Below are 14,526 nucleotides of genomic sequence, written 5' to 3' on the forward strand. Positions count from 1 at the left end.
GTATTAGTATATTAAATACAGGCTAACACATATTTTAAATGCGAAAGTTTGTTTGTCTGTCAAACCGCAAAACTGATGTTGATATTTAGTATGTAAAGGACAATAGGAAAGTTCCTAAAGCATATAAAAATATACGGTTCTAACTTCTAGCGCGATATACTCAATCTTGAGCATCGAAATTTCCAGCTGTAGATAACACCTACAAGTATTTTGGTCAGACCACCGTAGACGACTAATCGCTGATGATTCACATTTTGTAGACCTATGGATTCATTTTTTGAAATGTTTATGAGATTTTTACCAAGTTTCTCCACGATTTTTGAAGTGACGCCAAAAACGGTTGCTTACACATTTATTTTTACATGCTTTACGAGAGAAATAAATTACTTATCATGATATGCACCAATAAAAAGCAATTATTATACTTATTATTATACCAATATTATTGTAGTTTATCGCTATAATTAACCTAATTCAAGGTTATATAAGTAAAAAAAAGGGAAAAAAAATAAAAATAAGCTTCAGTGTCTTACGCTAGACGGCAGACCTGTAGAGTTATTTGAGATAACAAATACAATTTTCAAAATTCTAACCTTATTGCAACTACAAAACCAAAATGAAAAGACCCAAAGCTTTTCGAAATTCTAACGTCTCAGACAAACATTTCTTGTAAAATGTAGCGAGACGACCACATAAGGTTTACTTACCCTGTGAAAAAGATATGAGATCTCATGTAGAGCCAAGCTTCTGAATCTACACGGCCTAACTCTACTGACCCTAACTCAGTAAATATGTATGGCTGGGCTATTTCGTTAGTCAGATCAAAAACTAAATATTCGCATCATCGCCACAACGGTAGCGAAACGGCGAAGCCATACATATTTACTAGTATGTATAGAATCTGTTGAAGTTAGAGTCGGTAGAGTTAGGCCGTGTAGATTCAGAAGCTTGGCTCTACATGAGATCACATATCTTTTTCACAGGGTAAGTAAACCTTATGTGGTCGTCTCGCTACATTTTACAAGAAATGTTTTTGGTGGTTTCAATTAACGGCTAAACCTACGGCTAAACCGATTTGGATGAATGGCAAAACTGGATTCCGGACTGAATAACTTACTTCATTTTACTTTACGCTTCATTAATGGAAAGTAATGGGAAATTATTATTATCTTATTTTTATTATCAGGGCCTGTAGACAAGTGGCAAAGCGCTAACGCTAACGCTATGCAATTTGACATAAGTCATCGCTTCGCTAGCGAATACTAATGTCAAATCCATATATTTTCTATCGCTAGCGTTAGCGTTAGCGTTAGCGTTAGCGTTAGCGTTAGCGTTAGCGTTAGCGTTAGCGTTTTGCCACTTGTCTACGGGGGCAGATCTTTAATCGCATCTGGCAAAATATTTTTATGTAGTTTCCGCTGAGCCATCGGAATGCGTCCAACACAAACACACATTAAATTTTAATTATTAAATCCTGTTGGCATCATTCATCAGCTTTTTAACCCCCGACAAAAAAGAGGGGTGTTATAAGTTTGACGTGTCTGTCTGTCGGTCTGTCTGTCTGTCTGTCTGTCTGTCTGTCTGTCTGTCTGTCTGTCTGTCTGTCTGTGGCATCATAGCATCCAAACGGGTGGACCGATTTTGAGCTAGTTTTTTTTGTTTGAAAGCTGACTTAATTGAGAGTGTTCTTAGCTATAGTTCATCATCATCAGCCTGCTCCGTGCTGAAAAATCGCGGTTCATCTGGTTCGTGAAGGGCCGATTAGCAACTTGCAGTCGTTTGGTGGGCTTTATTGCATTCTAGTTCGTGACATTTATGAATATTTACACATTAATGGAAAGTTGACCTGGTGCTGCAGCATCATCAGCAACATGCAGCAACATCACCTGGTAATCAATTATAGGATACCCAACTCCTCACCAACTTAGAGCAATGGTTTCGTGTTTGGGCTCATCTCAATTGCCACAACTAGTAAGACATAAATAACCAATAAATTTTTGCATGCTGCTGCTGCAGCATCACCTGGATTCTATAGGAGTCGAGCTCCATATGAACCCAAAGAGGAGGTTTCATGTTTGGACTTATATTGATGGCCTCATCCAAAAGGGCATTCATAGATGGTATTTATTCGGATATAATATGATCCTGTTGATAGGAATTATTCTGCACTATAACCAACACAAGTTTAAAAAGCATGAAATAAAATTAAATTAAGAAATTTAAAAAAACCCCCGCCAAACAACTTTAAAAAGTAATGAAAAAATATTATATTTAACTGACTTTAAGTTTAAATAACTCCTAAGTGTAAAGTGATATTTTAGTCCATAATGGTTGTCAAGGTGTGTCGGAGACCGCTAATGTAGATGTTTGATTTCACAGAACATTATAGTTTAAGGGTCAATTTCAGCGAACCGAATCGAGACAATCAGTGACATGGCGATACAAAATGCAAAAGACTGTTCGCGGTCCCCCGACACACCGTGACAACAATTATGGACTAAAATATAAAAACCACGTTCTCACAGAAAACCGGCGTAAAACAGCGCTTGCGCTGTGTTTCGCCGAGTGAATGAGTTTACCGGAGGCCCAATCCCCTACCCTATTCCCTTCCCTACCCTCCCCTATTCCCTTCCCATCACTGCCCTCCCCTATTACCCTATTCCCTCTTAAAAGGCCGGCAACGTACCTGTAGCTCTTCTGATGCTGCGAGTGTCCATGGGCGACGGAAGTTGCTTTCCATCAGGTGACCCGTTTCCTCGTTTACCCCCTTATCACATTAAAAAAAAAGTTAATAATAATACATTGTTGTATTTCAATGTATTGTTACAGTTTATAATAAAGGAAGTCCAATGTACTTGAAACATATTTAACTTTCATCAATGAATAAATAATTTATATCGGACGAGAAAGCCAGCTTGTTAATGTTTGATAGTTTATAAACCAAGCTACTGAACAATTTAGAAACCATTCAACATGCAAGATTACTTCAATGGCTGTTAATCACTATCTATTAACGTCATTAAACTTTTAATAATAATACTTGTTCTTTAATTTATAACAGAGTTTGGCCGAAAACGTAGATATTAAGTATGGAATGCACAAAATTGCGTTATGAGTTAAATTTAATAGTGGATTAAATATAATTAATAATGATAAGTGATAAAATTTATTTCGTGCAACCATAAGAAAAAGTAGCCTATGTCCTTTCTCGGGCTTTAGACTATCTGTATACAAAATTTCATTACAATCGGTTCGGTAGTTTTGGCGTGAAAGCGAGACAGACAGACAGACAGACAGAGATACTATCGCATTTATAATATTAGTATGGATAATGCTAGCTCAAGCTATTTAGAATTTTAATGAGATCTTCCTCTCTCTCGATCTCTCCCGTCTTCATTTGAGTCCTTTTACTTCATTGGCTATTATTATGAGTATTAGAAGTAAATTACACGTTCTCATTTTCCAGACAGTTCAAAAGGTGATATAATATTATGTTTATAGTTTACCGAGCAGTCTGTATTAATTACATAAATATTTTCTACGAGTTATCACTTTCGTATCGCAGTAAGGTACTGCATACATTTAGAATCAAACAACAACAGCTATGATCATCGTTTAAAGTTTAAACAGTCAACAACATGCTCATCTTATATCTTTAAACGAGCAATTCTTGTATATATAATATACTAGCTGTTGCCCGCGACTTCGTCCGCGGCAACATACTCGTAGTAATATAATATCAAAGATGAACAGTCCGCAAAAAAATATGAAAAAAGTAAAATATAACCTCCTCCTTTTTGGTAGTCGGTTAAAAAGTAGCCTAAGTTACACCTTACTACATCAGCTATCTAGCAAAAAAAGTCCCGGCAAAATAGCTCCAGCCGTTTCAGAGATTAGCCGGAACAAACAGACAGACATACAGACAAAAATTGTAAAAAATGTTGTTTTGGTGTATGTACCTACATACATTCATATGCATGTAGTAAAAAACGGTTCTTTCATTATTATAAACAGACACCCCAATTTTATTTATATTATTATTATTATGTACTAGCTGTTACCCGCGACTTCGTCCGCGTCAACAAAATGGACCAAATCTTATGCAACAACAAAATAATGTTGGAAATTGGTCCACAAACGGCGGTGCAAAATATAGGTAAAACATAAAAAAAAGTAAAAATATCCTCCTCCTTTTTGGAAGTCGGTTAAAAAGTAGCCTAAGTTACTCCTTATTACATCAGCTATCTGCCAATAAAAGTCCCGTCATAATCGGTCCAGCGGTTTCATAGATTAGCCGGAACAAACAGACAGACATACAGACAGACAAAAATTGTAAAAATTGCTATTTGGGTATATGTACCGTATGTAAATTCATATGCATGTTGTAAAAAACGGTTCTTTCAATATTACAAACAGACACTCCAATTTTATTTATATGTATAGATATAATTGGAATCTCGCAATCGGCTCCAACGATTTTCCTGAAATTTAGTATATACAGTATGTAACAAAAATTAAGTGATAATATTTTAGGGTGTATACGTGTTCCTTGTAGAGAGTTCACTATGAAAGTAGCATCGCTGAAAGACGAAAAATTTTTTTCACTTTTGTATGCAAGGGCCCTAGCGTCACGAGTTTCCCCATACAAAAGTGAAAAAAAAAATCGTCTTTCAGCACTGCTACTTTGAACTCTCTACAAGGAACACGTATACACCCTAAAGTATTATCAATTATTTTTGTTACACCCTGTATAGGGGGTTTCGGGGGCGATAAATCGATTTAGCTGGGAATAATTTTTAGAAAATGTCATTTTATTCGTGTTTTATCGAATACCGAGCAAAGCTCGGTCAAATAGCTAGTATTTCATAATACGAGTATCATTTTTTTGTTATGTTGTGTAGGAAACGTTTTCGAAATATATCCTGTAAATTTTATCAAAGGGTGTAAGATTGATGTTCATAAGAAGGCAACAGACAGATCGCATTTTAAATAACATGTGACAACAAAAATCTGTAGAACTGCACTACGTCTATAATATTATAATAATGAAAATCAAAAACGTTAAATAATAATTAACTTATTTTGAATGTCTGAGTTACAAAAACAACTAAAACTACAATTATTAATGTCTATGGTAGGTACCATAGATGCATCATGCAATTATTATTGCAATGCAGTCAAACTTCTGGTACCGTTAAATCCTGTGTGAAAAGCTTAAACAATATTTAAATATGTATGTAAAACTATGTTAAACGCTTACCCGTAAATCCATCTCATGTCGGCACTCAATTATCACATGAACTGCAGAAATATAGGGTTGAAACACAACTTGAGACAAATAATTTTTGGGTAACTGAATTCGGGGTCAAGATATTATTTTGAGCGAGAATGCCAAAAGGATAGCACAGGTTTTTAAGGTTGTTACGAAATATTTGGGTACAGTGTAACTTATTGGGTACAAATTATAATTGGGTAGGGTGTAACAGAATTGGGTACAATCGTAATTGGGTACAAGATAACAGGGACGTCTTAGCCGCGCGGAACAGAGGATTGTTCTGAGCGCGTGGTCTTTTAGGCATAATAGGACTGCTAAGTAAATCGTAATAAAAGGAAATGCTTATCAAATAACCAATCAGAGGGAATATCGACATCAATAATACACAGGTTAATTGGGTCAAGTAGTAAAAGGAAGTATGATCGACTAGTTTTGTTGTAGAGTTCTTTTTCTACTTTTACGCTTAGAACGTAAGAAGTAATATTGTGTAAAGAATTACCTCACGTAGCATGTAAAGTTGACAAGATAGCAACAGTCAACACTTTATTTTCAATGATAATTTTAAGAAAATAACTATTTACTTGAGGTAAGATGAAAATATTATAAGTAAGTACTATAATCTATACTAATCCATACTAATATTATAAATGCGAAAGTATCTCTGAAGTAAAAAATAAAACGCCATCTGTTGAATCGTATTAGAACTAAAATTTTCATTGCATCGATATATTTCTGGATCTTTTATAATATTATACATAAAATATATTTAAGTAAAAAATAAAACGCCATCTGTTTTCATATATTAGAATTAAAATGTTGATTGCATTGATATATTTTCTGGATGGAATATAGGCCAACACGACACTTGAACTCCTTTATTTTAGAGCGCCTTCTGTTGTCAACTTGTCACATATATTAGAAATGCAGTAGGAGTTCTATAAGATAAGATAGATTGATTATTATTATACCAAGTGATAGATTGATTATTATTAAACATAATATTCTAACGTATTTTATTCTAATAGTGGCTCGATGTCGTGGTCCGTGGAGTCTGATCAGCGCGATCTTCAAGTCACAGAGTGGCAAGAAACTGCGCAAGACCGCGACAAGTGGCGCAAACTCGTGTCGGAGGCCAAGATAAACTTTGGGTCGCGGGTAGTCGTAGTAAGTAATAAATTTGATTAATATTATCATTTACCTTCATATAACGATGAAATGCTGAAGCCCGGAGCCTCCTTAGATAGCTAAAGAAATCCAACAGCGAAGCACGAAAATAATGCCAACAAGAACACATCTACAACACTGGCATAGACAGCATTTCGCCGTTCGAACACGTCAATAGTCAAAACCACTATGAATCAAAACAATAGAACATAATATTATCAAATATTTATAAATAGATACGAATGAATAAAAGGAGCAAATAGGGGTAATAAATCGTAATTATTGTGGTCGTCCGACAATCCTTCACTTTCTTTCTTATCGGTCGGGTTAAAGGTGAATGTGGAAAAGTACAGGCGATAGTGGTGAATAAAACGTTAAACGATGTCATTTATCTTAAAATAGCAGATGCAGCAGTCGGTGGGCGCGGCGCTGGCGAAAATTGGCACACGCGAAAACATCATGCGGAGACGAATACGAATTCATACTCGTATAATATTGTGTTGTATAGACGTATAGTATGTACCATCGAGGAAACTGATTCCTAGGTAGTTGACAGCGGATCATGATTACTTTTGTTATGAAGATGATGGGCCGCTAGGATCTTTTAGTTGCAGTTTTCTTGCCAAGTTCATAAAATTTTAGAATGTTTGTGAGAGCAAAATAGATATCAAAAATTTGAACAAAAACATCTTATGTTTTCTAATATGTTATGTATAGGTACGTTTATCACTGTACATTACTGAACAAGCATAAAATGATAAATAGTAAAGTAGACTTTAGGAACCTGTTCATTACTTTACAAGTTAATGTTAAGTGAAAACCCAGGCTGTGTGCACACCGTCGCGCAAACTTACTGCACAAACAGTCAACATAGCTCTACAAATATACTTTCAAAAACTCTTTTGACATTGAAGTATTTAATTAAGAACATTTGAGTATTTTTACTGTAAAGTCAAAACAAAAGTCTAATGATATAACGATATTGGTAAAAACTTTAAAAAGCAGTAGAACACGGTAGAGTCTCTTAGTCGATAATGTATACAGTATACACCTCATTTCATTAAGTTACCCGTTTGCCGGGTTATATTAAGTTAACCCGGCAAACGTTGTTTTGTCATATAAATTATTTCTAGTATCAATAATATAAAAAGTAGATAAGAATCTATTATCAGGCCTAAGTGGGTTGCCATCACCCAAATTCCCTTCGCCGGTCAGGCAAAATTCCCGGACATTTGGCCGAAATGTGGTTATTTCCCCGGACACCTCATAAACAGTATTTACTATAACGTCTTGCCATTTTTGCTTTTCCAATAAGAATTTGTAAAAATCTGACTAACTCAAGTCCGTGCAAGAAACCGTGTGTAATGTGTATGCTTAGCGAGTTTTTATCTTTCGTTTATTGCTGCATTACTTAAAAGTTAAATTTCTCTCATCAAAAGTGTCTGGATTTCACCCGGACGCTTTTCAAAAAACCGGCCGGACGCACCCCGGACGCTCTTTAAACTAGGACAAATCCGACGACTATCCAACGACACCCCACTCGATTCGATTTCGAGTCCACCCTGACTCGAAAAAAAATTCATCCCCGCTTGATGTGTAGCGAAGGTACCATAAAAAAAAATTTTTTTTTCAAGATTTTGTATGTGCATTCATGCCAAATTACAGCTTTGTAGGTCCAATAGTCTCTGAGCAAAACCGCGGACAGACAGACGGACAGCCAAACGGACGCGATGCGACGGACAGACCGAAACTATAAGGGATTGTTGACTACAGAACCACAAAAGAAACTAAAGTATTCAACCTTTTTCTCATCAAACCCTTTCTTTAGGCACATATCCAATATTAAAATAGGTACATAATTACATTGCTGTTATATGAGGCGCCGTTATTGAGTTGTTTTACTCCTGTGGTTGACCGCACCGCGGCAGGCTTCTCATGGTACTTTGCAACGTCCATTCTCTGATGTAACTAGGTTAGTTAGGTAGGAAGTTAGGAACCCTAGATGCAACTGGTTATTTAATTGTATTTTAATAATCCACGAAATAAGGTTCAGAACATTATGAGGTGTCTATTAATTAACTTAATAGACACCTCATTATATTCCTTATCCACGGAATAGGGCTCCGCAATTCGCAAAGTCCTTGCAAGAGCTTCGCGAGCGATACCTACGTGAATAATTGTTTTTAGAAAATGTCATTAGACACAGCATTGAGACAATTCATTCAAAGACTTGAATGAATATAGTGCCTTTCTTTTGTTTTTGGGGGTGCGCAAAAATGACACTTCTTAATAGGGGTAACCCGCCTCCAAAAAGTTTGAGAACCGCTGCTCTAAGCTCTTCAGCCTAAAGTGCTAGAGTTGTTTATAAAAGCTATCATCATCACAAATACTCTACATAGATCTTGAATACCTATGCTAGAACATTAATTATTTTTTAAAAAGTTTATCAAATAAAAGATGTAAGTTGTAACTCAAAACGAAGTAAGTAAATAATAATTGCATTATCGTGATATTTAATTAATTTTATTTGAATAAAGTCTGAAATACATTCCTCCTGACCGCAAAACCGCCATTTGCAAAACCTACTGCTACAATCCAGTGTGAGACATTTTAATTATATCAAAGTGTGAAGTTGTGATTGTTAAATGTTTTTATTTAGCAAACAATGAAGACTAGTGTTATTTTTGGATGTTTACATTCAATTAGTGTTTCCAATAAGGTTTGGATTTTGTTGATACGGCGAATACATCCTGTTCTTATAAAGAAAAACCTTACAGTTTATATTTTTTTAATGTGACGTTACTTAATTCAGTATTTTTAGGGTTCCGTAGTCAAACAGCAAAAAACGGAACCCTTATAGATTCGTCATGTCTGTCTGTCTGTCTGTCCGTCCGTATGTTACAGCCACTTTCCTCGGAAACTATAAGACCCATACTTACTATTGAAACTTGGTAAATAGATGTAGTCTGTAAACCGCATTAAGATTTTGATATAAAAATGGAAAAACCATAAAAATTCCCATAGGTACAACTGAAACAAAAAAATATTTTTTTTCATCTATAGGTTAGGCGTGTGGGGAGGATAGGTCTTCAAAAATCATATTGAAGTTTCTAATATATTTTTTTTCTTATCTGAATAGTTTGCGAGACTCTTGCAAAGTGGTAAAATGTGTGTCGCCCCCCCCCCCCCCCCCCCCTCTAACTTCTAAAGTAGGCAAGGCATGATAAATCTAAAAAAAATATATGATGTACATTACTATAAAAACTACCAACGGAAATTGGTTTGAATGAGATCTAGCAATTAGTTTTTTTTTTACGTCATAAATGGTAAACATTAATTAATAAACTTTCGTTAAATCAACTGGAATATAAAAATAAATCAAAAACGTTTTAATTTCATAAAAATAATCCTTATTGCTGCTGCGGAACCCTTCATGGGCGGGTCCAAAAAGATTATAATATTTGAATTGTAGTACGCGTGGTGCGTACTACAAAATATTTTTTCTTTTACTAAATCACTGCATAACGTGTTTTTCATTATTATTTGAAAATATCCATAGTTCCATAATATCCGTGCTAATATTATTACTGTCTGTCTGTCTGGCGCAAGAAAAAATATTTTGTAGTACGCGTGGTAATTTAAATATAATCTTCCATACCTATGGACGATTAATCAATCAAGAACAAATCAAGAAAAACGAATAGCATATCAGCCACGACACGAATTTCGCGTTATGGTCTTTTTGTAATTGTCAGAACGCGTCGTGGCCGTTTTCGTTAGAGCCACGACGCGAATTTCGCGTCGTGGCTGTTTCACTGTGACCACAACGCGTTGTGAGCCATTTTTTCGCTCATTGAGCGATTTCGGTCTTTGAGCGTAACATACATATATGTGTTACGTTCAAAGACCGAAATCGCTCAATCGTCTTAATCATAAAAATTGATTAATCGTCCATAGGTATGGAAGATTATATTTAAATTACCACGCGTACTACAAAATATTTTTTCTTTTAATAAATCACTGTATAACGTGTTTTTCATTATATTATTTGAAAATATCCATAGTTCCATGATATCCGTGCTAATATTTTACTGTCGGTCTGTCTGGCGCAACGTGTAGGTAATTGTTTGTAGTTGTTGTTTTTTCTTAATATAAGGTAATCTGATCTTAATAAATTATAAAAATTTAGCTTTATTTTTATAATTTAAATATAATACTACTAGTTGATGCCCGCAACTACGTTGCGCCAGACATACAGTAATAAATAATAATAATATTAGTACAGTAATAATTAATAATAATATTAGTAGACGATTAATCAATCAAGAACAAATCAAGAAAAACGAATATTAGCATATCAGCCACGACACGAATTTCGCGTTATGGTCTTTTTGTGATTGCCAGAATGCATCGTGGCCGTTTTCACTAGAGCCACGACGCGAATTTCGCGTCGTGGCTGTTTCACTGTGACCACAACGCGTTGTGAGCCATTTTTTCGCTCATTGAGCGATTTCGGTCTTTGAGCGTAACATACATATATGTGTTACGTTCAAAGACCGAAATCGCTCAATCGTCTTAATCGTAAAAATTGATTAATCGTCCATAGGTATGGAAGATTATATTTAAATTACCACGCGTACTACAAAATATTTTTTCTTTTAATAAATCACTGCATAACGTGTTTTTCATTATATTATTTGAAAATATCCATAGTTCCATGATATCCGTGCTAATATTTTACTGTCTGTCTGTCTGGCGCAACGTGTAGGTAATTGTTTGTAGTTGTTGTTTTTTCTTAATATAAGGTAATCTGATCTTAATAAATTATAAAAATTTAGCTTTATTTTTATAATTTAAATATAATACTACTAGTTGATGCCCGCAACTACGTTGCGCCAGACATACAGTAATAAATAATAATAATATTAGTAGACGATTAATCAATCAAGAACAAATCAAGAAAAACGAATATTAGCATATCAGCCACGACACGAATTTCGCGTTATGGTCTTTTTGTGATTGCCAGAATGCATCGTGGCCGTTTTCACTAGAGACACGACGCGAATTTCGCGTCGTGGCTGTTTCACTGTGACCACAACGCGTTGTGAGCCATTTTTTCGCTCATTGAGCGATTTCGGTCTTTGAGCGTAACATGTATATATAATTGTAATCTCGGAATCGGCTCCAACGATTTTCATGCAATTTAGTATATAGGGGGTTTCGGGGGCGATAAATTGATTGATTTTAAAAATGATTTTAAAAACCTCAATATGATTTTCGAAGACCTATCCATAGATACCCAACACGTATCGATTAGATGAAAAAAAAATTGTTTTGTTTCAGTTGTACCTATGGGGACCCCTAATAATTTTTCCATTTTTGTATCAAAATCTTAATGCGGTTCACAGACTTACCAATTCTCAATAGTGCAGCTCTCATAGTTTCGCAGAAAAGTGGCTGTGACATACGGACGGACAGACAGACAGACAGACAGACAGACATGACAAATCTATAAGGGTTCCGTTTTTTGCCATTTGGCTACGGAACCCTAAAAACATTGCTCGTTAAAACGTCTTAACCACTAAAGTCTTAACTCTACTTTTAACAGTGGAGACAAAGACAGTCTAGACGTAGATAGATATTGTAGAGATAATCCTATTAAATTACTTCTTTTAAAACAGTAGTGTATGAAATGGTGTGAGATAACTGAGGTCAAGTACTTAGACCAATAACAATTATTAATTGAATGGCCCTTGGCCACTTTATATGAGCGTATATCACGTCTCTGCACTCTGCATAGACAGAGTACCCGTATACTCCATAGTCTATCCTGTCTAATATTATGTACTAGGTGTGTGGACACTTCTCTTTGTAAACTGCTATCCGTCTTGGGAAAATATTAAGATCTTATTCTTTCTTTACCCGAAACTCGAGAGGATCTCGTTTTTACAATATTATAGATTGTGTATGTGTCCCATAATATGTAAGTATATAGTTCACTGTGAAAGCAGCAGCCCTCAAGTTACGTCTTTTTGATTGATTATTCTGTAATATAAAAGTTGATTGTTCGTGTATGCTATGGGTAATTCAAAGACAAAGACATGATGAATACTGAAAATTAACTTTAATTTCTTAGCTTTAGTCATTGCTGAGAAAAATCTATATCGCTACAGCCAAATTATCAAGGCATCGCCCTAAGAGGGAGGGGGATGCTCTCTTCTTGTAGGTTTGAATTTTGAAAGTCGTATTGTTACAACCATGTTACAACAGTACCTACTGCGTGGGGTGGATGACGTATTCCTTATGGGTTCGCCCCACTCTCTTCTATACCCAATTATCGGGTGCTTGGATAATTCAATTACCAACATATTTATTATTTAGGGCAATGCCAAATATTTTTGGCACGAGTCCGCCATGAATAAATAGGAATATATTTCTAGATTAATCATTTGATTGACCCTCTCTATAATAAGGTGCCAACTTTAGAAAATATTCTGTGGTTAGATTAATCCAAATTCAGGCATACGGCCTGGCATTTTAACCCCAGACCAAAAAGAGGGGTGTTATAAGTTTGACGTGTCTGTCTGTCGGTACACATCAAGCGGGGATGATTTTTTTTTCGGGGCGATCGAGGGGATGATCACCATAATATGTTTTCATATAAATTTTGAGGAGTTCCCTCGATTACTCATGGATCCCATTATCAGATCACCGCTTTTGTGAACATGGTACCAAATTGGAGTGAAACTTAATATAACAAAACAATTTTTTTTAAAATAGGTTCACAAACGGCGGAGTAATCGTTGAGCATACGAAATAAAATCCACAGCCGAACATAATATAATCTCCTCCTTTTTGGATGTCGGTTAAAAAGGAAAACTATCACAGCTAAGAAGACTTTAAAAGTTATTGAGTAATAGTCGATCAACCAAAGAAATGTAGGTATTCGGCGAAGTAGAAACTTTTCATTCAAATTCCTTTGAACGAAACTGAGATGATGTTGTTAGCTAGTAGGTTGATTCAAATTTCAATTCCCCCTGAATGTATGGCGCCCGGAGTTGCCGGAGTCGTCACCGCATTTTGTCGTGTCGTGTCGTGACTCGTGTCTCGTGGCAAAACGCCCTTACTCGACCCCCAGCGAAAGTTTGACGCAAATTATAATCAGAATTCAGAACATCCCACGCCTCCAGTCACACCTCAATCGTATGATGCACTTGGCATGCCATCAGCCATGTCATGATGCATTGCCAACCATAAACACTAAAAACATGTTACATAACAATGTCCTATTAATCTGTCAGGCTGTACCTAACCTTTGATGAATTTATTTCTCGTCTCAAGCAAAGTTATTAATTTTTTCATTGAAAATGTCTGTTTCCATAATACTAAAAAGAAAAAAATATAATATTAAGTATGCACTACTTACACCTAGAATCACATAAGTACTTAATACTTAGGTTGTACATGTATAGCTTTGTATAGGTTGCAGTGTTGCCATATATAGAGATTCTCATGAGATTCTCCGTATTATATACAGATTTTTGGTGAGTAATACAGATAAGTACTGGATACAGATATTTATACAGAATTACAGAATTTTGTAAATATGATTAATTTTGTAAAAATTCAACAACGAAACAGGCTAAATCGGGCATCATTGAAGGTCTTTTGCATACAAAGTAACTGATTGGTGCGAAACAATGCTATAATCTATGACGACCTCTGTGGCTCAGTGGTGAGCGCGTCGGTAGCTCAAGCCGGGGGTCGCGGGTTCGAATCCCGCCGACGGAACCAATAGTTTTCAAAGTTCCCGGGTCTGGATGTGTATTAAATATGTGTATGATATAATAAAAAAATTAAATATATGTATAGTATAAAAGTATTAAATATATTGAACGCCTCCGTGGTCTAGTGGTACAGAGCGCGGCTCTTGACTCGGAGGTTGTGGGTTCGATTCCCGCGTTGGAAACATGTTATTTCCAAGTTTGGTTAGGACAATGCAGGCTGATCACCTGATTGTCTGACAAGTAAGATGATCCATGCGTCGGATGGGCATGTAAAAAGTCGGTCCTGCGCCTGATCTCTCG

At 35.7% G+C, this 14,526-nt stretch overlaps 1 protein-coding gene across 1 annotated transcript in view; it reads right to left on the bottom strand.

Annotated features, from left to right (window-relative positions):
• LOC121738641 (glycogen-binding subunit 76A) overlaps nt 1-6,770 on the bottom strand; it is a 53,450-nt gene extending 46,680 nt beyond the window's left edge. The window contains exon 1 of the mRNA XM_042130837.1: nt 6,474-6,770. Within this exon, the coding sequence (XP_041986771.1) occupies nt 6,474-6,569 (96 nt within the window). The 5' untranslated portion in view covers nt 6,570-6,770. The remainder of the gene's footprint in view (nt 1-6,473) is intronic.
• Nucleotides 6,771-14,526: the final 7,756 nt, after the last annotated feature.

This window comes from Aricia agestis, chromosome Z, assembly GCF_905147365.1.
Source record: "Aricia agestis chromosome Z, ilAriAges1.1, whole genome shotgun sequence".
Classification (NCBI taxonomy): Eukaryota; Metazoa; Arthropoda; class Insecta; order Lepidoptera; family Lycaenidae; genus Aricia; species Aricia agestis.